Below are 25,414 nucleotides of genomic sequence, written 5' to 3'. Positions count from 1 at the left end.
CCGTCAGACTGGCTGTCTGGTGTTGAGGGCTGAGGTGCCCGGGCCACAGTCATAGGGCCAGCAGCCAGCCCAGGCTGAGTGGGAGCTAGAGCCCGATGCCCCTGAGCCCCTTGGAGCCCGGTACCTTGGAGCCCGCTATGAGGGCGATGCCGATGGAGAGCTTGCGCTTCATGCCCCCGCTTAGGTACCGGCTCCGGGAGTCCCACTTGTCCTCCAGACTGAGGATGTGCAGCATCTGCTTCACTTCCTCAGGGCACTTCTGGCGTGACAAGCCTTTCAGCTGGAACGACAGGGACAGGGGAGATGGGGCAGGGCTCCTGATGGGAGACTGACCCTGTGCCATGAATGTTTTGCTTGTAGATACATAAAATATACACAAGAAAGATACAAAAGGAACTTACTACCTTACAGAAAGGGACAGATCAAAGGCTTCTGCATTTGAACCGCATAAATAAATACATGACTTAAAGAAGGTAGATACAGCAGCATGTTGAAAGAACTGTACATCATGACCAAGTGGGATATATCCCAGGAATGCAAGAGTGGTTCAGTATATGAAAAATCAATGTAAGTGTTTCACAACAAAGAATTTGGCTGGCCTTTGTCCCCAGTTACTGGGAAGAAGGCTCTAAGCCCTTGGAACTTCCCATGCACACAGGTGTCTTTGGTATGCATGGTACCCTCAGGTCAGGCCTGACCTTTTGCTACTGATGCCCCAGGATCGGGGTGGTCACACCATAAAGACCAACCAAGTGATTAGAGGGTTGGGGTTTTGAGCCATGTGATATCCACCTGACCTCCCGACCTCCTGGGAGAGGAGGGACCAGAGATTGAGTTTAATAATGTGGCCAAGATGCAGTTATTCATGCCTGAGTAATAAAACCCCAATAAAACCTCTGGACACCTAAAGCTCAGGTGAGCCATCTTGATAGGATGTGCCTAGAGAGTGACACATCCTGAGGACGCAGAGCTGAGTGGGAGGATCACTGGAGGCCAGGAGTTAGACACCAGCCTGGGCAACATAGCAAGACCCTGTCTCTACAAAAAAATAAAAAATTAGCCAGGCATGGTGGCATGCATCCGTAGTCTTAGCTACTTGGGAGGCTGCTGCAGGAGGATTGTTTGAACCCAGGAGTTTAAGGTTACAGTGAGCTATGATCACAGCACCATACCTAACCTGGGTAATAGAGTGAGACCCTGTCTCCAAAATAAATAAATAAATAAAATGTAAGAATAAATTTAACCAAAGAAGTGCAAGAAAGAAGACCTAAATAAATGGAAATATTATACTTTTCATGTTCATGGATTAAAACTCTCAATATTGTTGGGATGACATTACTACCCAAAGCAATCTAAAGAGTCAATGTGATCCCTATCAAAATTCCAAGAGCCTTTTTTATTTTTTTCAGAAATGGGCAAACAGATCCTAAAATTCATATGGAAATACAAAAGTCTCAGAATAGCCAAAACAATCTGGAAAAGAAGAATAAGGTTGGAGGACTCACACTTCCTGATTTCAAAATTTACTACAAAGGTACAGTAATCAAGACATCGTGATGCTGGCTTAAGGACAGACATATATAGCACAATGGGTAGCACTGACAGTCCAGAAACAATCCCACGTGTGCACAGTAAATTGATGTTGACAAGGGTGCCAAGACTACTCAATGGGAAAGAGCAGTCTCTTCAACAAATGGTGCTGAGACAACGAGCTATCCACACTCAGAGGAATAAATGTGGACCTCTACCTCCCAATGCACGCAAAAATTTACTCATAATGGATCAAAGACCTAAATGTATAATAAGAACTATGAAACCTTAGAAGGAAATACAGGTGTAAATGGTTTTTAAAATACGATATCAAAAGCATAGGTAACAAATAAAAAATAGATAAACTGAACTTCATCAAAATTTAAAACTTCTGTGCATCAAAGAATTGTATCAATACAGGGAAAAGAGAATCCACAGAATGGGAGAAAAATATTTGCAAATCATATATCTAATCAGGGTGTGGTATCTAGAATATATTTAAAAAACCTCTTACAACTCAACTACAAAAAGCTAAAGAACCGAACTGAAAAATGGGCAAAGGACTTGAATAGATATTGCTCCAAAGAAGTATACAAATGGACAATTAGCACATGAAAAGGTGCTCATCAACATCATTAGTCATCAGGGAAATGCAAATCAAAACCATAAGATACTACTTCATACCCACTATAATGGCAGTTTCTCAAAAAGTAAAAAAAAAAAAAAAAAAAAAAAAGAAAAAAAGGTAAAAATAGAATTACCATATGAACCACAAATTTCACTCCTAGGTATTTACTAAAGTACTGAAAATAGGTATTTCAACAAAAATGTGAACACCAGTGTTCACAGCAGCACTGTACACAATGACCAAAGTCTAGAAACAACCCAGATTTCCATCAATGAATGAACAGATAAACATTCAGCTGAGTATTGAATTGATACTGTTCAGATATTAAAAGGAGTAAAATATTGATACATACTAAAACATGGTGAACCTTGAAAACACCGTTAAGTGAAATAAGCCAGACAAAAAGCCACATAATTTATGATTCTATTTATATGAAATATCCAGGATAGGCAAATCCATAGAGACAGAAATCAGATTAGGGGTTGCCAGTGGCTGATGGGTCTGGGGAGCAATGGAAAGCCACTGCCATTGTGTGTAAGTTTCTTTTTGGGGCAATGAAAATGTTCTCCAACTAGACAGTGGTGATGGTTGTATAGCATTGTGAGTATACTAAAACCCACTGAATTGGACATTGTAAAATGAGTAAAATGTTGAATTTTATGTTATGTGAATTTTATCTCAATAAAAAGTAAAAAATTAAATATAAAAAATTAGCCCAGGCACAGTGACTCATGCCTATAATCTCAGCACGTTGGGAGGCTAAGGTGGGAGGTTTGCTTGAAGCCAGGAGTTTAAGACCAGCTTGGGCAATATCTTGAGACCCCATCTCTACAAAAAATAAAGATTAGCCAAGTGTTGTGGTGCATGCCTGTAGTCCAGAGGCTGGACTAGCTCTCCAGCTACTCCAGAGGCTGAGGTAGGAGGATTGCTTGAGCCCAGGAGTTCAAGGCTGCAGTGAGCTATGACAATGCCACTGAACTCCAGCCTGGGAGATAAAGTGAGGTCCTGTTTCAAAAAAAAAAAAAAAAAATATATATATATATATATTTTAAATATATATTTATATTTCTAGAAACTATATATATAGTTTCTAGAAATCCTTTAACTCAGAAATCTTGACTAAAATGCCACACCCTTCCTCCTTCCTGAATGTTTAGGTAATTGTGTCCAGAAGAGGCTTCTAGATTGTGACATAATAAGAAACACATATTTGGTCTCTGCCTTGGTTCCTGACAGAGCTCCTAAATCCCTTGGGTGATAGGAATGTCTTTTGTTCTAATGAGGCAACTCTGGGTGGGCTCTCTGATAGCTACAGGATGGGGGCTGGTCACCAGAAAGACTAAGCCATGATTTGAAGCTTGGAACTTTCAGCCCCACCCCCAATCATTTAGGGAGAGGGGAGGGGCTGGAAATTGAGCTAATAATTGGTCATGATGAAGCCTACACGAAAATATCTAAACTACGGGGTTTGAAGAATTTCTAGGCCGGTGAATACATTGAGGTGCTGGGAGAGTAGCACGCTCAGAGAGAGCATGGAAGCTCTGCACCCCTTTCCACATACCTTGATCTATGTATTAACACGGCTTCATCTGGTGTTCACCTGAGTTTTGTAAGCCATTATAGCAAATTGTTGAACCTAGGGAGGTGATTGTGGGAACCCCCAATTGACAGCCATTTGGTTAGAAGTTGACAACCTGGGACTTGTAATTGGTATCTGAAGTAGGGGGGATGTCTTGTGGGACTGAGCCCTAAATCTGTGGGGTCTGTTAGTGGCAGAAGTGAATCACAGAACACCCAGTTGGTGGCTGGAAAGTTGCAGAATTGGTTGGTGTGGGAAAACCCCACACACATTTGGTATCAGAAGTGTTGAGAGTAGAGAAATATGAGGGTTCTTTTTAAAGGCCTTCCCAGGTGGAGTCAGAGAGCTGCAATCTATCTCACTATTCCCAAGAATGCATACAGAGGAAACAAATCACTGTTATCCACCAACTCACCTGAGCATAGAAAGAAAGATGTTCTGCTACCGTGAAGTTTTCAAATAAGATATCATGTTGAGGGCACCAGCCCAGGCTCTTCCTAATGTGAAACATGTCTTGTGAAATTTCATATCCATTGACATACGCCCGTCCACTTGAAGGTGTAATGAGACCTAGAACCAAGGGAAGACATATCCTAAAACCATCTCCAGTAAGAGCACACTGCAATACAAAGGCCTAATGATACCTTCTGCTTTCTTTGCTTGTTTTCACAGACTATCCATATTCTACTTCTTTGCCAGGCAATCAATGACATCCAAGGAATATCTATGCACAACAATGTACAAGGATATGTGGTAAAATTAGTATCAGAGATAGGAGAGGTCCCTCCTGTTTTTGAGGAATTCCAGTCTGGTTAAGTGAATAACACACACAGGTTCTAATAAAGCAAATGATATTACTGTAAGTACTAAATAATGATTTGGGTGCCTAGTAAATATGGTTAAGGAGAAAAGTATTTCAAGAATCTAAGTTTTGAACTGATATTCTTTTTTTTTTTTTTTTTTTTTTGAGACAGAGTCTCACTTTGTTGCCTAGGCTAGAGTGAGTGCCGTGGCATCAGCCTAGCTCACAGCAACCTCAAACTCCTGGGCTCAAGCAATCCTTCTGTCTCAGCCTCCCAAGTAGCTGGGACTACAGGCATGCGCCACCATGCCCGGCTAATTTTTTCTATATATATTAGTTGGCCAATTAGTTTCTTTCTATTTATAGTAGAGACGGGGTCTCACTCTTGCTCAGGCTGGTTTCGAACTCCCGACCTCAAGCAATCCGCCCACCTCGGCCTCCCAGAGAGCTAGGATTACAGGCGTGAGCCACCATGCGGCCTGAACTGAGATTCTTGAAGGTAAGGTCTATGACTCATCTGATTCCGAAGAAATATATGCTCAAGGAATGAATGAATGAATGAATGACTACACTCACTACCAAATAAACCCCAGAGTAAAACTTTGCAGTCTGCCCACTTGCATACTACCTTTGTCTTTATTCTAATTCTTATTCTAAATATATTTCTCATGTTGAAAAAGGCAATAAATTCTTATTGCAACAAGGTTAGAAAAAGAAAAAGGTAACAAAACAAAGGTTGTACAAGTCCCATCACCGAAAGATAACTTCTGTTAACATTTTGCTATATAGCCTTAGCTATTTTTATGCATGACCAACTCACATATTCATTTTTTAACAAAAATGAGAATGTAAGTGTAAATTCTACTTTTTATCTGGCTTTCTAATACCATATTAACTGGCTTTTCCACATAACAATGTATGGAGGCCATTTGTCCACCTCAACGAAATCTGTGTCATTTTTAAGAACTAAAAAGATTTCATTGTTATGAATATACCCTATTTATTCAACCCACACTGATGGATATTTAGCTTATTTGGAATTTTTCACAAGTATAAACATGCAATGTAACTTTGCCTACTTCCACAATGATATCCTTACTCTATTTTTTTTTTTTTTTGAGACAGAGTCTTGCTTTGTTGCCCAGTCTAGAGTGAGTGCTGTAGTGTGTCAGCCTAGCTCACAGCAACCTCAAACTCCTGGGCTCAAGCAATCCTCCTGCCCCAGCCTCCCAAGTAGCTGGGACTACAGGCATGCACCACCATGCCCGGCTAATTTTTTTTTATATATATATTAGTTGGCCAATTAATTTCTTTCTGTATCTAGTAGAGATGGGTCTTACTCTTGCTCAGACTGGTTTTGAACTCCTGACCTCGAGCAATCCGCCCACCTCGGCCTCCCAGAGTGCTAGGATTACAGGCGTGAGCCACCGCACCCGGCCGATGTCCTTACTCTAATTTGATATAAATAGATTTGGTAGGTCAAAAGGGGGACAAGACTTTAAAGGTTTTTGATACTTACTGCCAATGTACCCTGTGGTTGGGTTTTTAGAACTTCCATTTTGGCTGTGAGTAATAAAGCAGTCATAATTTTTTGGGGGAAAGAAGGGAAAAGGTGATGCTATTCTATAGTAAATGTAACAAGTCTTTCAATGTAAAGTTATAACAGCAGAAGAACTAAATAGAAGAACTCATAGAAGAACCAAAACACTCACATAACTTTACCGGAAAGAGAAATGGGGCTTAAGACAGAAAATTCCTGGGCCAAGTTTTGGCCCTTTTTATAAATAATTGTGATAGGTAGCCTTTTCTGTCCGATGTCCTGGGCAATCAGCCAGATTCTCCTTTCCAGCTTAGCATCTTCAGGGCTACTGAACCCCATTACGTGTCTTCTAGCCATGCCCCTTTCTGCAGGGCTGTGTTAGCTTTATTTATGCCCTGTCACTGTTAGTAGAATGTCACAGCAGGGTTTCTATAATAACGTCATTCACAGTTGGCATTTTGGCAGTATTTGCAATTATGTTAATTAATTAATTCAGTCATTCCTGCAATGGTCTTTATTGAGTGCCTGTTCTGTGCTAAGCACTGTTCATGCACTGAATCCAGAAGCAAACAGAACTAGGGAAAGGGATGGGGGAGACAGAAATAACACACATACACACAAACAAATGAAATGATTACAGAATGCAAGGAATACTGGGCACAAAACAGAAAGGAATGTAAAAGAGCCCGTGCGGTGTTTCTACCACGTGCCCTCCTTAAACAGTGCTGAGGCCTGGCTTGCCTCTGCCACCGCTTAGCTGGGGCATGGGGCTGGATCACCCTTCAGACAGTGAGGACCTCACAGGCCATATAGCAGAGAGGCCTTCCCTAAACGGTCACACTGCCGGAAGCAACAATGCCCACACCTGAGACAGGACTGTACTTCAAGAAACACCACTGTGTCCCAGTCCGGGACGATGGCTGGGGCTCAGTCCTCAGTCCTGACAAACACAGAGCTTAGCCAGTGAGCACCTGCTGGGCCGAGACTTGGCTTTTAAAGTCCTGATACCACAGGGGTGGCTACAGATACCTCTGACCAAACTTCACTATTTTGCTGCTCTTCTTATGTCTTCCATGGGGGCACACCAGCACTGTGGGAGAAGCACCCAGACTAGCTTTGCCGGGCGCCAGCGGCCTCCAAGCCACTAGGTGTGCTGTGTTCAATGCAGAAGAACTGGTTGCCTTTTTGAGCTCCTTGAAGGTTGAAAAGGAATCTCATTGGTTCATTTACACATGTTAAGCCTTCAGTAAATATATGTTTCTTGAATAAAAGAGTTGTTGAATTTCAAGAATGTTATTAATATTTTAGTTGATAGAATGTGAAAGAATTATTTAGGCATAAAAATTATTCTGAAACTGAAATCATTTTTCCTAACAGAATAGGAGGTTCTATCTGAAAAGAATTGCTAAGTATTGTTCATAGCTTCTCAATAGTACATGAACTAAAATACAATCCTAAGCCCCTGCTGACTGAACAACTCCCTCTTGGCCAAGGCGACGACTCCAGAGAAACCTTAACACTGAGCTCCCAGCCATGATGGGTGGGAGGTCAAATATGCCTTTTTTTACCCCCTCCCTTGCTAACAGCCATCAGGCTTTTTTCCTAAGGGTGTTTATAAACAGAAACCAGCCTCACGATCCAGACCAGCACTCATTCCTGACATGAGAACACCGGCCATGGAGTGGTTCTGACCGGTATACAGAGCAGGTACAGAGAGTTTTCATGTCCTTGCTTCACCTTTTGACATCAGAGCCACCATTCCTGAACATGGACCCTATAAAGAGGCAGAAAGTTCCACTGCACAGGTGCATGTTTCTCCTTTCATAAATATGCATGACTCCTCCTATAGCTTGTTAAATATGTATATTTGGCCACCCCACTCAGTATAAATTCCTGTTCCCACTGTCCCTGCCTTGAAGCACATGTTCCTGACTTGTGGCTGGGGCTCTGCTTTCTGGCCTGTCAGATTAGCCACCCGCAGGCTGCAATGCTTTATGAGAGACAAAACTCTCCTTTCCAAGTTTATGAACATCATCATTTTCTTCAGTTAATAAGTGAATAAAAATAAGTTCTGCAGATTGACTAAAAGCCAAAGATTTCCTTTTCCTAGTATAGGGTAAACTGAACAACCAGACACTACATAGATGGTAAAACAAACAGCAAACAATGCTTAATATTAAAATATCAGTGAAATCTAATGAAGGGGAGATAGAGACAGAAATCTAGATCCATTCAATGACTTTTTCAGGGCTTCCTCAGGGGCCTGACCCCCCCCCCCCACACACACACACATACCTGTGAGCATGAAGCAGGTGGAGGTTTTTCCTGATCCATTGTGTCCCAGAAGAACAGTGATCTGTCCTCTGTATAGATTCATGGTGAGATCTTTGACTGCTATGTGTGTAGCCTTTCCTCTGTGAAACACCTGTGGAAAAAGTCAAGGTGTGATTGACAGTATAACATGTGCACATGGAAGAAGAACATTTCTGAAGAACCTATGACAGGCTGCACACCCATCAACTTCCGTTGACAGTTCGTCAGTGGGAGTATAAGTGGAAATCTTAGATAGGGAGCCCTTTCTATTAGTTTTTAACTGCCTGGAGTACTGAGGAAGCTGACCCAGAGCAATCCCATGGGATCTTTTCCCTGATACCTGGAACCTGGTGGTAGAGCACCTAAACCACAGAGGGCCTGGAGCCTGTAGATTTTTTTATTTTTTATAGAGACTGAGTCTCCCTCTTGCTCAGGCTGAACTCCTGGCCTCAAGCAATCCTCCTGTCTCAGCCTCCCAAAGTGCTAGGATTACAGATGTGAGCCAACGTGCCCATCCTTAATTATTTTAAGTCAAGTATGACAGTCTTGTTCCCTGACTTCTCAGTCTTCCTTGCAGTAGAAGTAACCATGTGACAGAATTCTAGGCAATAAAAATAAGAGGTAATAGAAGGAAAGAAAGAAGGAAGGGAGGGAGTAAGATAGTCTTGCCAAAAGAAAGCATTTTAACTCTAATCTTTCCCCATAGAGAAGCTAAGTATCCATCTTGCAACCATGAGATTATGGATAAAAGCTAATAGGCTACAAATGGCCCGGGGAAAATCAATCAATCAATCAATCAATCAATCAATCAGAAGGCATTGTGGCCTGGGATGGCTTTGTTGAATAGTGGAAATCATGCCAGAATCATCTGCCTTAACTGCTTGTTAAGTGGGAAAAGAAACCAAAGTCCCCACAGTAAGCTGGGTGAAGACTCGAGCATTCCTAACTACCCCCGTGCTGCATAGAGCAGCTGGAAGCAGCACTGCTTCCTGAGTCCCTTGGGCTGGGACAAGATCCACTTGACTCGACAAGCAGAACAAGGCAGCACAGTGCCGCTGCATCAGCGGTACAAGGACACTGCCGTGTCCTTCAGAGTTGAAGAACGGAAGATTTCACATGAAACAGCAATGCTCTGTAGGACATTCCAGGGCACACATTTACATCCAGGCATTCTGTTGTGGGTGTGCTCAGTCAACTCAAGGCTCTCCATGCAGCAAGTGCTCAGCCAACCCTTGTGAAAGAGCAAATGCCTCTACTTCTATGTTTGGAAGCTAACAGTGGAATCTCATTTAAAATATGATTTTGTTATATAAAGGTCATCCATCAAATGGCTGAATTCCAATGTGTCTCCAACAAGGGTGTGTTTGGCATTGGGAGGATGAGAGAGGACTGTTTTTGAGAGAGAGATCATCTAGACCCTCTATCTTGTCATTTAACTTTATGACAGAAAATGGGACATTTCAAGTTATATTTCTAATTCTGAGGATAGCATAATAAAAGGGAATTAAAATCTTCAATCACAAAACATACCTGGTAACCACTATTAGAATAAAACAGAAGCTTATATGCACTATATCTTAAGTTCTTGGAAGGAGATTTGTGAGCCAATACCTTGCGTAGATGCTGAATTTCAATTCCTTTAATCAAATCGGTAGGCTCTTCCTGAAATAACTCACTTTTCAGAGCTTTTACAGGATCCCTCATGTCCAGCCATGACTGTGTAGCAGGTATAGGTTTTCCATGCCAGTAGGAGGGCTGGAGAAGAAGAGTCAATGTACACATTAATCATTTAGGTGAATTAATTTCCTTTTCTGGAAGGCAAATATTTTGGTAAATTAGAACCTTCCCACCAGCCACACAGCTTACTTGTTGTATCAAATATTTAATTGTGCCTGGAGAAGTTAAGCAACTTACTCATAGATTCACTACTAATCAACTGCATTTCAACCTATAGCCCATGTCCTGAGGATGGAGTTACAAAAGATGCTCCTGGTGTTCCAGGGAAGCCATCGTGTCAGCACTCAGCATCCTTGTGGGTGGAGGCCTGAAGAAACACTGGAGTTAACTATGTACCCATTTCCCCACAAGAAGGGCAAGCGTGGCAGCCTTTGCAGAGGTCCAAACTGAGTGCCATCCAGACAGGATCAGTCACAGCAAGACCATGGGGCAAGGCCACCAGATGCTACTGCGGGAGGACTAAAGCAGGCATGAAGAGCTCAGCTTTGTAAGAAAAACTTGGTCATCATGGGAGAGAAGTGATTCCAAGAACTTCATTTTTGAGAACTTCATTTTGTCAACAAAAGCTGTGTCCCCTGCCAGTGCCCTGGGAGTCACAGAGGTCTCAAAAAGCTTCAGGGCCATGCCAACAGTGCAGCTCAATGGGAAAACAGGTAGCGTGAAAACTGTAGCACACTGGGAGAATGCACCCTGACATTTGAGTGGGCACATGCAAGACATGCGCAGGTACTCTCAGGGGTGGGGGACTCTGCGTGGACTGACACCGTACATCAGCAGTGGGGTAAGAGTCGCGGAAACTGAGCCTCACTGTTAATTATGCCCCATTGGCAACCATAAGCTGATAGGATTGGAATGAACACAGAGATTAGAGATTTCCTGGAGTTTGAGGATTTGGATCAGGACATCACTGCAAGGGGTAGGAATGTTGATAATAAACAAGGTAAAGTCTCATACCAGTCCATAAAACAGCATCAGTACTCACCAGAACAAAGAAGTACCAGGGCTTGGGTGTACCGTACTTTCCTGGGAAGATGGACTCCACATACCAGGCCACTAAGCAGTATAAGAAAGAGTCTAGCAGCAGCATCAGCAGCACCTGAGTGAAGCTCAGCTCTCCACTCACACCGCCCATGTTCCTCCACTGGATGCCTGTGCCTGTTCCAGAGGAAGGAAATCGGTCATCACATCAAAGACAGAGAGAAGCCGGGCATGGCGGGATGTGCCTGTAGTCCCTGCTACTCAAGAGGCAGAGGCAGGGGGGTTGCTTGTGCCCAGGACTTCAAGGCTGCCACGTGAACTGTGTTCATGCCTGTGAACAGCCACTGCACTCCGGCCTGGACAGCCCACTGAGGCCCTGCCTCTGAAAAAACAAAAGACAGAGGAGAACAGTTACCAGAATTTTTCAAATAGTCAGGGACCAGGCCGATGATAAGACTGGGCTATTTGTGTCTGGGGCATTATGGGACCAATGCTAGGCACAGGAAAGGGGAAAACTCCAGAAGTTTCCTCCCTGAGATAAAATATTTTTGTTATTACCAAAAGGTGGTAGTACTTTCATTGGCACAAGAAGTAAGGAATTTGGCCACATCTCCACACCTTCGCACATGCTATCTGGAATGTTTTCCTACTCCTCCCGCCTTCTTTGTTAATTCTTACTTCAAAGACCAGTGCAGACAGTTCCTTATCCAAGAAGCACATATACCCCCTCTCCTTGTCTGGGTTAGATGCTCAATCCATGTGCGTCTAGATCACCCTTCTGTGCTACCTCAAAGAAGGTCCTGCCCTGTGCTGTGAATCTGTCCACTTACCACTATCCCCGGTGTGTGTCTCTGGGGCCAGAGACAGTCTTTATCTCAGTATCTCCAACCCCTGACTTGGGGTCTGCTGTAAGCAGATGCCCAACATTCCATTATTCAGGTTCTTAGGGATCACTGCCTGCCCGTGGGCACATTCATCTGTGCGCCTGCATCCGTGACAGCAGACATGCATTTGGGAGCCATCCTGTGCCTTTCAGGAAGGACACTGATCCCAAGTTCAACAAGGTCAGTGTGCTTTCAAACCAAGAGAACCTTAGTGTATGACAAATCTAAGAGTTAATTCAGTGAAACCTCTCCCCCTAATGCTCTCAACTTTCAACAGATGGGCCCCACAAAGAACACATATTCATTCACTAACATATAAGGAATCAACTTACCATTTAAATCTATTTTTCCCCATGAGTATTTGTAATTGTGATTTCATCATTGTTTTGTTAAATAAAACCACTTAATTTCAATAAATTATCATTGACTTAACATCCTTTACTATATTTTAGGTAGCTTTAAGCCTAGGGCCCATTTGGACCATCCCAACTTAAATTAATTCATTGGTAGGTGAAGCCTCTAACCAAGTCATTGTGGTTATCCCAATCACACCAAGGGGATCCACAAACTAGATCCAGCTTATAACTCCTATTCCTGTCATCTGCTGCTAAACCAGATGTAATATTCGGAACCAAACACTGAGCAATGAAAGCACTTGCTAGAACAGTCGCAAGTACACCATCTTAGTGTACCACTGGAACTGGAGACAGCAAGTATCAAAAACCCCCAGAGCTTAGGGTGTCCCACATTTTGACTGATAGTTGGGCTATAATCTTCCGCAAAGAACTGCAGATGCCATGAGGAATTCTTCAAACTCCAGAAACATAGGAGTTTGAAAGTTTAGGATTGCACTCCAACTATGGAAGTTATAAGGGAGCTAGAAACCTCTGATAGAAGGTCCTCTAGATCAACCTGTAAAAGAAGAGACCCCCAAAGGCTATAAGAATAAAATATGATATATGTAAAAAGCACTACATATCTGTGAAGTTCTAAACTATTATCTGAACTTCCAGTCATAAACCTATATATCTATCTAATTACAAAGGCATATAAATTCCTACTTCTTTAATATGCTTTAGTTTTTCTCCCCAACTACGCTGTAAACTGCATATTGTGAACCATATTTTGTATTTCTTTAGTGTCCCACACAGTGCTCACCATAATTTTAAGTATATTGTCAGTGCTCAAACACTGAGCCAGTTATGTTTATTTGGACACAAAGGCCAGCCTTGCCCATGGAAAAGCATCAAGGCAGCTCAGAGAGAGAAGGCTCACCTTGTGACTCAAACATGGAGATGAGTCGGACTCCCATTGCCATGGCAACATTCGAAAAGAGGCAAGAGACAATCTTTTGCAAGTAGCTTCTCTGGGTATAGCTGAAAGTGAGGTACAGGTATGGGAGGTAGGTGAAGAAGAAGATGATGCCTCCTAAGGCAGTTCCAGCATGGGCTGCATGTTCAGAGGAAAGAAATGTAAAGAGTTCAGTCAATAATGCACAGAGGAAGTCAGTGATGACACATGCCCCCTTTCCCTGCCGTGGTAAGAGAATTGTCTCTGCACTTGTTTCAGCATTTTAGAAGGGAAGCAATCTTCTGCAGGAGAGCGGGTTCAGTAAAAATAACAATTAAAAAAAAGGAAGGAAAGTAAGAAATATTGATAGAAACCTTTTATAGTTGCATTCTCACTAAGGAAAGATGAAGAACATTTGTGGCACTTAAAAAATGAATAGATCCTTACATAAAGGCTCAAATATCTAACCACCTAAAACTTCCACTCCCTAACACTGTATTAATTTCTCCTACAATAAAATTCCTCTTCTAGGCTGGGCATGGTGGCTCACGCCTGTAATCCAGCACTTTGGGAGGCTCAGGCAGGAGGACTGCTTAAGGCCAGGACTTCAAGACCAGCCTGGGCAATGTAGCAAGACCCTATCTCTATAAAACATAGAAAAATTAGCCAAGTGTGGTGGTGCATGCCTGTTGTCCCAGCTACTCAGGGGGCTGAGGTAGAAGGATCCCTTGAGCCCAAGACTTTGAGGTTGTAGTGAGCTATGATGACAACAGTGCACTCCAGCCTAGGTCACAGAGTGAGACCCTGCCTCAACCCACCCCCCCCAAAACAGCAAAACAAACAAACAAACAGACGCTCTTCTTGAAAGATGAGTGGTAGATTTGTATAACATCTATTAAACACTATGGCCCTATGATCAACACTGTAAAGACATCATCTTATTTAATCTTTATAACTTCCCAGTTCAGAGGAAACTGAACTTCAGCTACATTAAAGAAATGTGCTGTCATAAAGCTAGTAAATTGGCCGGGCGCGGTGGCTCACGCCTGTAATCCTAGTACCCTGGGAGGCCGAGGCGGGCGGATTGCTCGAGGTCAGGAGTTCGAAACCAGCCTGAGCAAGAGCGAGACCCTGTCTCTACTATAAATAGAAAGAAATTAATTGGCCAACTAACATATATATAGAAAAAATTAGCCGGGCATCGTGGCACATGCCTGTAGTCCCAGCTACTCGGGAGGCTGAGGTAGCAGGATCGCTTGAGCCCAGGAGTTTGAGGTTGCTGTGAGCTAGGCTGACGCCACGGCACTCACTCTAGCCTGGGCATCAAAGCGAGACTGTCTCAAAAAAATAAAAAAATAAAAATAAAGCTAGTAAATTACAGTGACAGACTAAAGGTTTTCCAGGCTCTAAACACAGTGGCTCCAGATTTGGAAACAAGGCCAACCTGACTGAAGCCTGGGGGCTGAACTAAAATTAAACGTAAATATTTGATTTCTAGGAAGTTAAGAGAATAAGGATTGAAAATGTGAGGGTTTGTATGTAAAAGCAAGAGCTGCAGCTAAGGCAGGAGGCAGCTCTAGTCACATGAAGTATTGGCTAATCTTCTATGACTTATCTGTGTCCCACCTTCTTCTTTTGTAAAAGGTGACAACAATTGCTGATATTTACTAACTTCTTACTATATACCAAGTCCTATTCTCAGCATTTCTTGTGTAATATACCATTTAACCTTCACAATTACATTATGAAGTAACTACTGTCAGATTGTCCTAGCAATCTTCAGTCATGACCAATGAGGGTTTCTGTATTAATTCATGGTTTTTCTTGGGTTTTTTTTTTTTTGTGTTTTTTTTGAGACAGAGTCTCACTCTGTTGCCCGGGCTAGAGTGCCATAGCATCAGCCCAGCTCACAGCAACCTCAAACTCCTGGGCTCAAGCAATCCTCCTGCCTCAGCCTCCTGAGTATCTGAGTCTACAGGTGCACACCACCACGCCAAGCTAATTTTTCTATTTTTTGTAGAGACGGGGTCTTGCCCTTGCTCAGGCAGGTCTTGAACTCCTGGCCTCAAGTGATCCTCCTGCCTCTGCCCTCCCAGAGTGCTAGGATTACAGGAATGAGCCACAGTGCCTGGTCTTATTTTATGTTTTTAATTGAAACATAATAATTCTACATATTTATGGAGCACATAGTGATGTTTCAATACATATCCTATATAGTGATCAAATCAGGGTAATAATTAGCATATCCATCATCCCAGACATTTAGCATTTCTTTTTGCGGGGAACATTGAATATCTTCTGTCTAGATATTTGAAACTATACATTATTGTTAACTACAGTCATCCTACAGTACCATAGAACACTAGAACTTACTCTTCCTATTTAGCTGCAGTTTTGTATCCTTTAGCAATCTCTCCTTGTGGCCCCCTTCCCCCTATCCTATTCCCAGTATCCAGTATTTACTTTTTATTTATATGAGTTCAATTTTTAGTTTTCAATTTTTTTTAATAAAAGGGTCACTTTTAATGTAAGTGCATTATATCCTCAATAAACCTGACTTTTAAAAATAGCTGGGAAGTATTCCTTCCTCCTCCACTTTCTGAAACAGTTTGTTTAAATTTGGTATTATTTCTTCCTTTTTATTAAGACAGGATTTCACTCTGTTGTCCGGGCTAGACTGCAGTGGTGTCATCACAGCTCACTGCAGTCTTAAACTCCTGGGCTCAAGGGATCTTCTGGCCTCAGCTTCCTAAGTAGGGAGGACTACAGCCTACTGTTCCCCTATTCTACGATGCCTGGCTAGTTTTCTCTCTCTCTCTCTTTTTCTTTAGAGACGGGGTCTCACTCTGTTACCCAGGCTGGTCTCCGACTCTTGGTTTCAAGTGATTTTCCCACCTTGTGGGGATTATAGGCGTGAACCACTATGTCTGGCCCTAAAGCTTTAGACGTTCCTCTAAGCACTGTTTAGTTGCATCTCACAAATTTTTATGTAATGCATTTTCATTATCATTCAGATTAAGAAAGAATCCCTTGTGATTTCTGCTTTTTCCCATGCTTTATTTAGAAATGTGTTGTTTGATTTTAAGTATTTGGTTCTTTTCTGAATATCTTTTTATCGATTTCAAGTTTAATTCCATTGTGGTCAAACAATATATTGTTAGATTTTACCTTTTCATGTTTCTTGAGACTAATTTTATGGCTCAGCATTTCTTGGTATACATTCCTTGGCACTTGAAAAAATGTGTACCTGCAAATAGTTGGGTGTGGGGTTCCTAAAATGTCAGTGTGGTAAGTTCTTATAATTGTGTTGTCTAAACATCTACTCTGAATACAGGTTTGACTCTCATACCAGAAGCAGGGCTTAGTCATGCAGATGGTTTCCAGTTCTCCACCTCCTCCCAGTTCCTTACTGTGATTCATCCAGATATCTGCCTCACACTTCCAGCTCCTGGTGACCCCTCCCCACAGGAAGCTAGATACAACCTCCTCGACTCTCCCCACAGACCCCCTCACCCTACATTTGCTGCTCAGATCTGCTGCAGTGACCACAGCATGACTCCACGAAGCTCGTGTCTGCTTGCTCTGAACTCACCGGTCAGAACTCCCTGTCAGAAACCTGCTTAGGATAATGCCTCACATCCCAGTAAATGCTTGGCCCACAGGTCTCTCTGGCTCTTGCTCCCATGCGCTGATTGAGCACACATGTCCACAGCCCTCTCACCCCCTTCCTGTACTTGGCCCTATGAAGCAAGCTTCCCTCTTCTCTCTGGATCTGCAAGTAATACGCTGCTTGTTATCTCACATTTTGTTGAATTGTCTCCTCGGTGTCTCACTTGACCCACACACCCAAACCTGTCTCATCAAAGTTCCCCTAAAGATGGGCTATCGTGGTAGGAATAAACAGTACACAGGCTGGACCACAGGGCTATCTGCACATACAAAGAAGTTTCCTGTGAGAAGACACCTGATCACAGGTTAGCCACACAGGCACTGGGCCATCTGCCAGGATAAAGCAGTGCTGAAAGGCGTACTGTGAACACCCAAGCCAAACTTGCTGGAGTGCTGTCAGGGCCCGGTTAGAGTTTACAGCCACTCTTCAGAAAGACTGCAAGACCAAATTCAAGGGAAAATACGACAGCCAGGTAGGTCAAGGTAGTCTGTGGTGGCATACAAATCTATATCCTTATTGATTTTTCAAATCAAATGACTCTTAACAAGAGAAATGTTAAACTTTCCAATGGTTGTAGATTTGCCTATTTCTAGCTTCACGTGTTTTGCAGCTCTGTTATTAGAGGCTTTACATTTACGATTGTCTTCCTGATGAACTTTTATCATTTTGAAATGTCCCTCTTCATCCCTGATAACACCCTGGACTTAAAGGCTATCTTTGCCTGATATAATTATAGCTACATTAGCTTTCTTAGTCTTGCTGCCAGCTTTCTTGTTCTTTCTGTTTGCATAGTTCATCTTTTTCCATCCTTTTATTTTTAACTCAAATCTTCATATTTACAGTGCATCTCTCAAATTGGGTCTTCCTTTTTTTGTTTTTTTAAGATATGAGAGTCTTGCTGTTGCTAGAGTGCAGTGAGGTGACCATAGCTCACTGTAACTCAAACTCCTGAGCTCAAGCAATCCTCCCACCTCAGCTCCCTGAGTAGCTAGGACTATAGGAATGAGCCATTGTACCCAGCCAGGTCTTCTTTTTTATCTCATCAAACCACCTTTGCTTTGTAACTTATGTGTTTAGTCCATTTATATTTAATGTAATTTTTATATGACTTAGTTTAAGTCTACCATTTTGCTATTTTTAAATGTTTTTCATCTGTTTTTCTGTGTTCATCTCTTCCTGTCTTCTTTTTTTTTCTTTGTAGCATGAGGTGCTGTTTGATTTTCCTACATTCTTGTATATTAATCAAGTAGTTCTTAGTTTTAATAAGTTCAATATCTGGTCTTCTTCAAAGATAGCTTTGGTTGACTTCTTTTTTCCTGTGAATGGGCCATACTTTCCTGTTTCTTTGTATGCTTTGTATTTTGGTTGTTCTTAAGAAGTGTACATTTTGAATATTGTAATATGGTAACTCTGGAAATCATATTCTTTCCCATCCCCTAGGATCGCTATTGTTTCTTAATGAGGACTGCAATGTCCACATAGAAATTTGTAGATATGTTCATAACAATATTATTAATAATAGTCAAAAGTGAGAATGAACCAAAGGTCTATCAACAAACGAATAGATGAACAAATTGTGGTATGTACCTATGATGGAATATTATTTAGCCATAAAACAAGTGAAGTACTGATACATGCTATAACTTATTAATATGTGAACCGTAGACAAATTATGCTAAATTGGATTGTAAGTTTTTATTCTGTTTTTTAAAATGAGGTAAAATTAACCAAAGTATGCAATTCACTGGCATTTAGTACATTTTAAATGATATGTGTGTAACCACCATCTATATCAAGTTCTAAAACATTCATCGCCCCAAAAGAAAACCTAACACTTATTTTCTGTTTTTTTTTTTTTTTTTTGTATTAAAATCACCCTTGTGGGTACAAAATGGTATCTCATTGTGGTCTTGATTTGCTTTTCTTTAATGGCCAAGATGTTGAACATCTTTCCATGTGCTTCCTTGCCATTTGTGTATCTTCTTTGGAGAAACGTCTATTCAAGTCACTTGCCTATATTTTTTAAAAATTTTATTTATTTTTTTCGATTTTTTAGAGATGGGGTCTTACTATGTTGCACAGGCTAGACCTGAACTCCTAGGCTCAAGTGATACTCCCATGTCAGTCTCCTGAGTAGCTGGAACTGGCTAATTTGCCCATTTTTAAATTGGGTTATTTGTCTTTTTGTTGTTAAGTTTTAAGAATGCTGTAGGCCGGGTGCGGTGGCTCACGCCTGTAATCCTAGCACTCTGGGAGACCGAGGTGGGCAGATTGCTCGAGGTCAGGAGTTCGAAATCAGCCTGAGCAAGAGCGAGACCCCATCTCTATTATAAATAGAAAGAAATTAATTGGCCAACTAATATACATAGAAAAAAAAAATTAGCCGGGCATGGTGGCGCATGCCTGTAGTCCCAGCTGCTTGGGAGGCTGAGACAGAAGGATTGCTTGAGCCCAGGAGTTTGAGGTTGCTGTGAGCTAGGCTGACGCCATGGCGCTCACTCTAGCCTGGGCAACAAAGTGAGACTCTGTCTCAAAAAAAAAAAAAAAAGAATGCTGTATATATTCCAGATATTAAGTACTTGTCAGATACATGATTTCCCATTCTGTAAGTTGTCTTTTCACTTTCTAAATGATGTCCTTTGATGTATAAAGTTTTAAATTTTGATAAAGTACAATTTATCTAGTTTTTCTTTTATTGTTCCTGTTTTTGGTGTCAAATCTAAAAATTTATTGCCAAATATGAGGTCATGAAGGTTTACCCTTATGTTTTTTTCATTTTGAGTTAATTTTTGTATATGGAGTGAAGTAAAAGTCCAACTTCATTCTTTTACAAATGGTTATCCAGTTGTCCCTGAATTGTTGAAGAAACTATTCTTTCCCCAGAGAATGGTCTTGGCACCTTTACCAAAAATCAACTGGCCGTAGATGTATGAGTTTATTTCTGGGCTCCCAATTGTATTCCATTGGTCTGTATGTCTATCCTTATGTTAAAACCATACTGTTTTGATCTCTGTAGCTTTGTATTAAGTTTGAAATCAGAAAATTTGAGTCCTCCAACTCTATGTTCTTTTTCAATATTGTTTTGGCTTTTGAGGCCCCTTTGTAATTCCATATGGATTTTAGGATCGACTTGTCTGTTTCTGAAAAAAAGACAGCTAGAATTTTAATAGGGATTGCAATAGGGAATCTATATCAGTTTGTGGAATATTGCCATCTTCACAATATTAAGTTTCCAATCTATGAGAATAGGATATTTTTCTATTGATTTAAGTCTTCTTTTACTTCTTTCAGCCATGCTTTGTAGTTTTCAGTATAAATCCTTTCACCTCTTTGGTTAAATTTATTCCTAGGTATCTTATGTTAGATGCTATTCTAAATGGAATTGTTTTATTTTTTATTTTTTTTTTCACTGCCTCTTGGATCAGGTCTTCATTCAAAATAAGGTGTCCAAAATGATTTGACCTTCATGTAATAAACAAATTTAAGAGTTTATGCAGTAGGCTTTTTTTCTTCTGTGGTAGGTTTCTTTTCAGCTGTTGGGTTCTTTTCAGCTGCAGGTTTCTTGGTAGAGGCAGCCTTTTTTCCCACCAGAGGCTTCTTCTGCTTCTTAACACCAACAAGTGTTTTTCCTTTCTTCACTACTACAGGCTTTTTGCCTGCAACCCCCTTCTCATCTGATTTGTCCCCTACTGCTGCAGCTGCCTTAGCCACCCGAAGTTTGTGATTCCTGGCCTGGCGAAGAATGGTATTCCGGCGCATGGTCTTTGCATATGGGTGGAATTGTTTTCTTAATTTCCTTTTCAGAATGTTCATTGCTACTATATAGAAATACAACTGATTTTTATGTGTTGACCTTGTAACCCACAAATTTGATGAATTCATTTATTGGCTCTAATAGATTCTTTTGTGAATTCTTTAGGATTTTCTCTATATAAGATCATGTCATCCTTGAATAGAGACAGTTTTATTTTAATATTTCTTCTTCTCCAATTGAATGCCTTTTACTTCTTTTTCTTTCCTAATTGCTCTGGCTAGAACTTCCAGTACAATGTTGAATCAAAGTGGTAAAAACAGGCATCCTTGTCTTTTTCTTGATTTTAGGGGGAAGGCCTTTAATTTTTCACCATTGAATATAATGCTGACTGTGTGGTTCTCATAAATGCCCCTCATCCGATTGAGGAAGTTCCTTTATATCGTGGTTTGTTAAAGTGTTTTTATTATGGAAAGATACTGAATTTTGTCAAATGCTTTTTTGGTATTAATTTAGATGATCATGTGTTTATTTTTTTTTCTTCATTCTACTAAGAGGTGTATTCTGCTGATTGCTTTTCATATGATGAACCACTCTTACATTCCTGGGATAAATCCCATTGACACAGAGTATGATCCCTTCTAATATGCTGCTTGATTTGGCTTGCTGGCATTTTGTTGAGGATCTTTCCATCTATATTCATGGGAGATACTGGTTTCCAGTTTTATTGTGATGTCTTTTCCAGTTTGGGTATCAAGGGAATGCCAGCCTTACAAAATGAGTTAGGAGTATTTTTTTCTTACTTTTTAGTTCCTTTATGTATTCTGAATATATCTCTTACGATACATATCATTTGTAAATGTTTTATTCCAATCTGAGGGTTATCTTAACATTTTCCTTTTTTCTTATTTTTTTTCTGTTTTTCTACTTTCCTTTTTTTTTAATTTGAAGACTATTTTTTAAAAATAAAAAATAATTATTGGTCCTAAGATACAATATTTCATTGAAAACTTCACATTTTTTGTCAATAATCTAAAACTTGAACACATATAAAAGTACATATCTTTTTTAAAAACTAAAAAATTTTAAATTTGTTTCCCTAAATTTTTTTTAATTTTTAATTTTTGTGAATACTTAATAGTTGTACATATGTATGGGGTACATATGAAATTCTGACACAAGCATACAATGTGTAATGATCAAATCAGGGTAAGTAGGATGCCCATCATCTCTAGCATTTATCTTTTTTCATGTGTGTTGGGAACATTCTAATTTCTCTTTCGCTTTCTTAATGGTATCTTTAAAGCACAAAAGTTTTTAATTTTGATGAAGTCCAACTTACCAATGTTCTCTTTTATCAGTTGTGTTTTTGGTGTCCTATCTAAGAAATCACTGTCTAACCTACGATCACAAAGATTTTTCTCTTGCATTTTCTTCTAAGAGTTTTATATTATAGTTGTAGCTCTTACAATTAGGGTTATAATCTACTTTGAGTTAATTTTTGTTTACGATGTAATGTAGATGTCCATGTTTGTTCTTTTAAATGTGGATATCCAGTTATTCCGGTACCATTTGTTGAAAAGACTATTCTTTCCTCATTGAATTGTCTTGGCCCCTTTGTTGAAAATCAATTATCATAAATGTTGGGTTACATATTATAGTTTTTCTTTTGTTTGGTGCTCTTCCCTGATATTTGCTTCCCACTCTGGTCCTGATTTATCATGCTTCTGACCTCATTGGTCTTTGTCTTTTATTTGAAGCCCTCTGTTTATTTCTTGCATTTGACCACAAATTTAGCTGTCCAGGCTTCAACCTTTAGCATCCCTTAAGCCTTAGGTTGGAGGCTTCCTTTGATACTCATGCTCCAGGCTCCCCACACAACTCTCCTACTTGACCATCTCCTGCCATGCTTACCCTAAAGCCATGGAGGGGGAGGTAGGAGACTAGATATAGAGTTTGAATCAGGAGATAGTGTTCAGGCCCATTCAATCTCTCCAAGGATCCAACCCCTCTTGGCAGAGAAGAGATTTGCCAGGGCCCACATATTAGAATATGCTATTTGGGCCGGGCGCTGTGGCTCACGCCTGTAATCCTAGCTCTTGGGAGGCCGAGGCGGGCGGATTGCTCGAGGTCAGGAGTTCAAAACCAGCCTGAGCAAGAGCGAGACCCCGTCTCTACTATAAATAGAAAGAAATTAATTGGCCAACTGATATATATATATAAAAAATTAGCCGGGCATGGTGGCGCATGCCTGTAGTCCCAGCTACTCGGGAGGCTGAGGCAGAAGGATCGCTCAAGCCCAGGAGTTTGAGGTTGCTGTGAGCTAGGCTGACGCCACGGCACTCACTCTAGCCTGGACAACAAAGTGAGACTCTGTCTCAAAAAAAAAAAAAAAAAAAAAAAAAAAAAGAATATGCTATTTGATGTAAAATAGTCACAAATGTAATGATAAGCTGCCTGGCTTCATTTATACCACACATTGATTTTTTTCCCCAGTTCTCTTGAGCCTCTCCCCACCCCTCCCTTTCTTTTTGTCATCAATTGCTGGGCCTGTCCTTCATTATATGTTTCTACTCTACCTCTCTAGGTTGACTCACAGTTCAGTTCTCCTACACTGTGACTTTGACTCTACTTATTATTTTTGTCATTCCTAGTTCATCAATTCTACCAATAGTTTTAGAGATAACATATCTCCTGACAAGACCAAATTCAAAGGGATTCCTCTCTTACTATGGTGATCCAGAAGCCACCCTACTATTGTGCCCCAACTTCACAATCAAGATCTGGAAAATTATCTGCCTTGGATGTCTGGTAACTCCCTCATTTCCTTCCACATTGAGTTTTGCTGCCTCCATTTGAAGTTACATTAAGGAGACAAACGAAGCATAAAAACATATATATATTTTAAAAAAAACATATATTGAGATATTTCAATAAGTCTTTAGTGGGAATAGAAGTCTTCCATTGCTAAAATAACCATAAAAATGAAAACTTGGCTCTTGAGGAATAATTAATTGTGTAGGTAATGGAAATAGCAATGCTATCAGAAAAATAAGTCATAAACACCCCCAGATAGAAAATTATATTAGCACTCACCTCTTTGGAAGAATGTGCTGATCATGAAGGCAAAGAAAATTGTGGCAATGGCAAAACACATCAGAAAAATAAATATCAAACTAGGGTCACTGTTCTTGAATACTGCCTCATTTTCCACCTATAAAACAATCATAGATGTACATAATTTTTACATGGAAAGAATAAGATGAAAGCATAAACTACTGTCAAATAATACAGGAAATATTTTTAAAATCTGAAATTATCTTAGACAATTTATATAGATTTTTAAGGCAGACTTTTGACTCAGCTTCATTACCATTTACAAACTATGCCCTGTACATGTATCTTTTTTTGGAAAATGTAAGTTTGGTTTTAATTCTGGATCCAATGTGAATGTTTTTTTCTTTTAATAAGTGAGTTTATCTCATTTGTCATTATCACTATTATAGATAATTTTGATATTTCTTTTGATATCTTGTATCTTCTCTTTTTAATGTTTTCTGGCCATTTCCTTTGTTTTACATATTTTGCTATTTTGTCTGGATTTTCTTATCTTCCTTTGTCCAAACTGCCCCTATTTTGGTAAGTTAGAATGTAAATTTTCATATATCCAAACAGTGGGTTATAATTTAGTCATTAAATGCAAGTTGGCACATTTTAACACCAAATTCCATTGAGAATATAAAAGAAAAACACCCAAGATACCATAGACATAAAAGAATGTCCTCATCTTTCATAATAACTATTTTCAACTTTTTGTAGAGTATAAAATTTGCAATGTTTTAAAGTTTATAAAATTTTTTTTTGGTATTCCCTTTACTAATGGAATTAACCACACCCATGTCCAGTACCCAAAGACCTGGGAACTGAAAGGAGGGCAAAGCTCTCCCTGATCCTAACTAAAGATCTTAAAAAATGCTTGATTCCCCCAAGTTTCAGCAAATGCCACCACACATCAACCTGAGCATTTTAAGTGGTCAGCAATAACTGTGTTTCCATCACGTATCGAGTCTCAGCACCACCCCCTACGCAACACTAAATTTCTTTCCTGCCTATTCATAGCTTAGCACATCCTGAAGGACAAGAGACATATATACCTTCATGCAGAAGAGAATGGTCATGAAAGAAACAGCAATGAAGACAGAAATCAAGAACACGATGAACCAAGCAACCCAGTGTAGCCAGCTTTCCAGTCCCATCATGCACATGTACTCCTAGAGAAAGTAAAAGCAGCAGACATGAGGCCCAACACTCAATTCCAGCTGGTCTGGTCCAGCAGCCTGTGACTGAAACCCTAGCAGACTAGGGTGAAGGGTCATGTGTGTACTGGGGGGAACTTGCCAGTAGGGGGTGATGGAGACTGAGTGAGTTGGAAAGAGAAGTACAAACCAGTGAGTGGCACTAATTTGGCTTCACTATGGTAGAGACAGGCCTCGTATTGAAATCATTCTTCTTTTGCAATGGTAAGGATTCCATTCATTCATCCATTTATGGAATGCCTACTATAAGTGAATGGCTCCTATGGCCCTGAGAATAAATCTAAACTGCTTGACATCCTATGCCCTGGTCACACAAACCTTATTGCAATTCACTGAATGAGACGTGACCTCTATGTCTTTTTTTCACATGCACTGTTTCCATTCTTTTTTCTCTCA

At 40.5% G+C, this 25,414-nt stretch overlaps 2 protein-coding genes across 2 annotated transcripts in view; one reads left to right on the top strand and one right to left on the bottom strand.

Moving 5' to 3' along the window:
- Positions 1-25,414, top strand: part of RNPS1 (RNA binding protein with serine rich domain 1) — a 337,992-nt gene that overhangs the window by 224,002 nt on the left and 88,576 nt on the right. The window lies entirely within an intron of this gene.
- On the bottom strand, positions 86-23,983 carry LOC142862466 (ATP-binding cassette sub-family A member 17-like). The gene is made up of 7 exons (XM_075995537.1): positions 23,799-23,983; positions 13,267-13,440; positions 11,112-11,284; positions 10,004-10,147; positions 8,375-8,504; positions 4,153-4,307; positions 86-280 (listed from the first exon to the last, which is right to left on the bottom strand). Exons 1-7 carry the CDS (start codon positions 23,857-23,859, stop codon positions 86-88), a joined length of 1,032 nt encoding a protein of 343 aa, XP_075851652.1. The 5' UTR covers positions 23,860-23,983.

The sequence above is a fragment of the Microcebus murinus genome, chromosome 19 (assembly GCF_040939455.1).
Source record: "Microcebus murinus isolate Inina chromosome 19, M.murinus_Inina_mat1.0, whole genome shotgun sequence".
NCBI classification, from domain to species: domain Eukaryota; kingdom Metazoa; phylum Chordata; class Mammalia; order Primates; family Cheirogaleidae; genus Microcebus; species Microcebus murinus.
The sequence above is the reverse complement of the archived record's forward strand: the minus strand, read 5'-3'. Positions and strand labels throughout refer to the sequence as shown.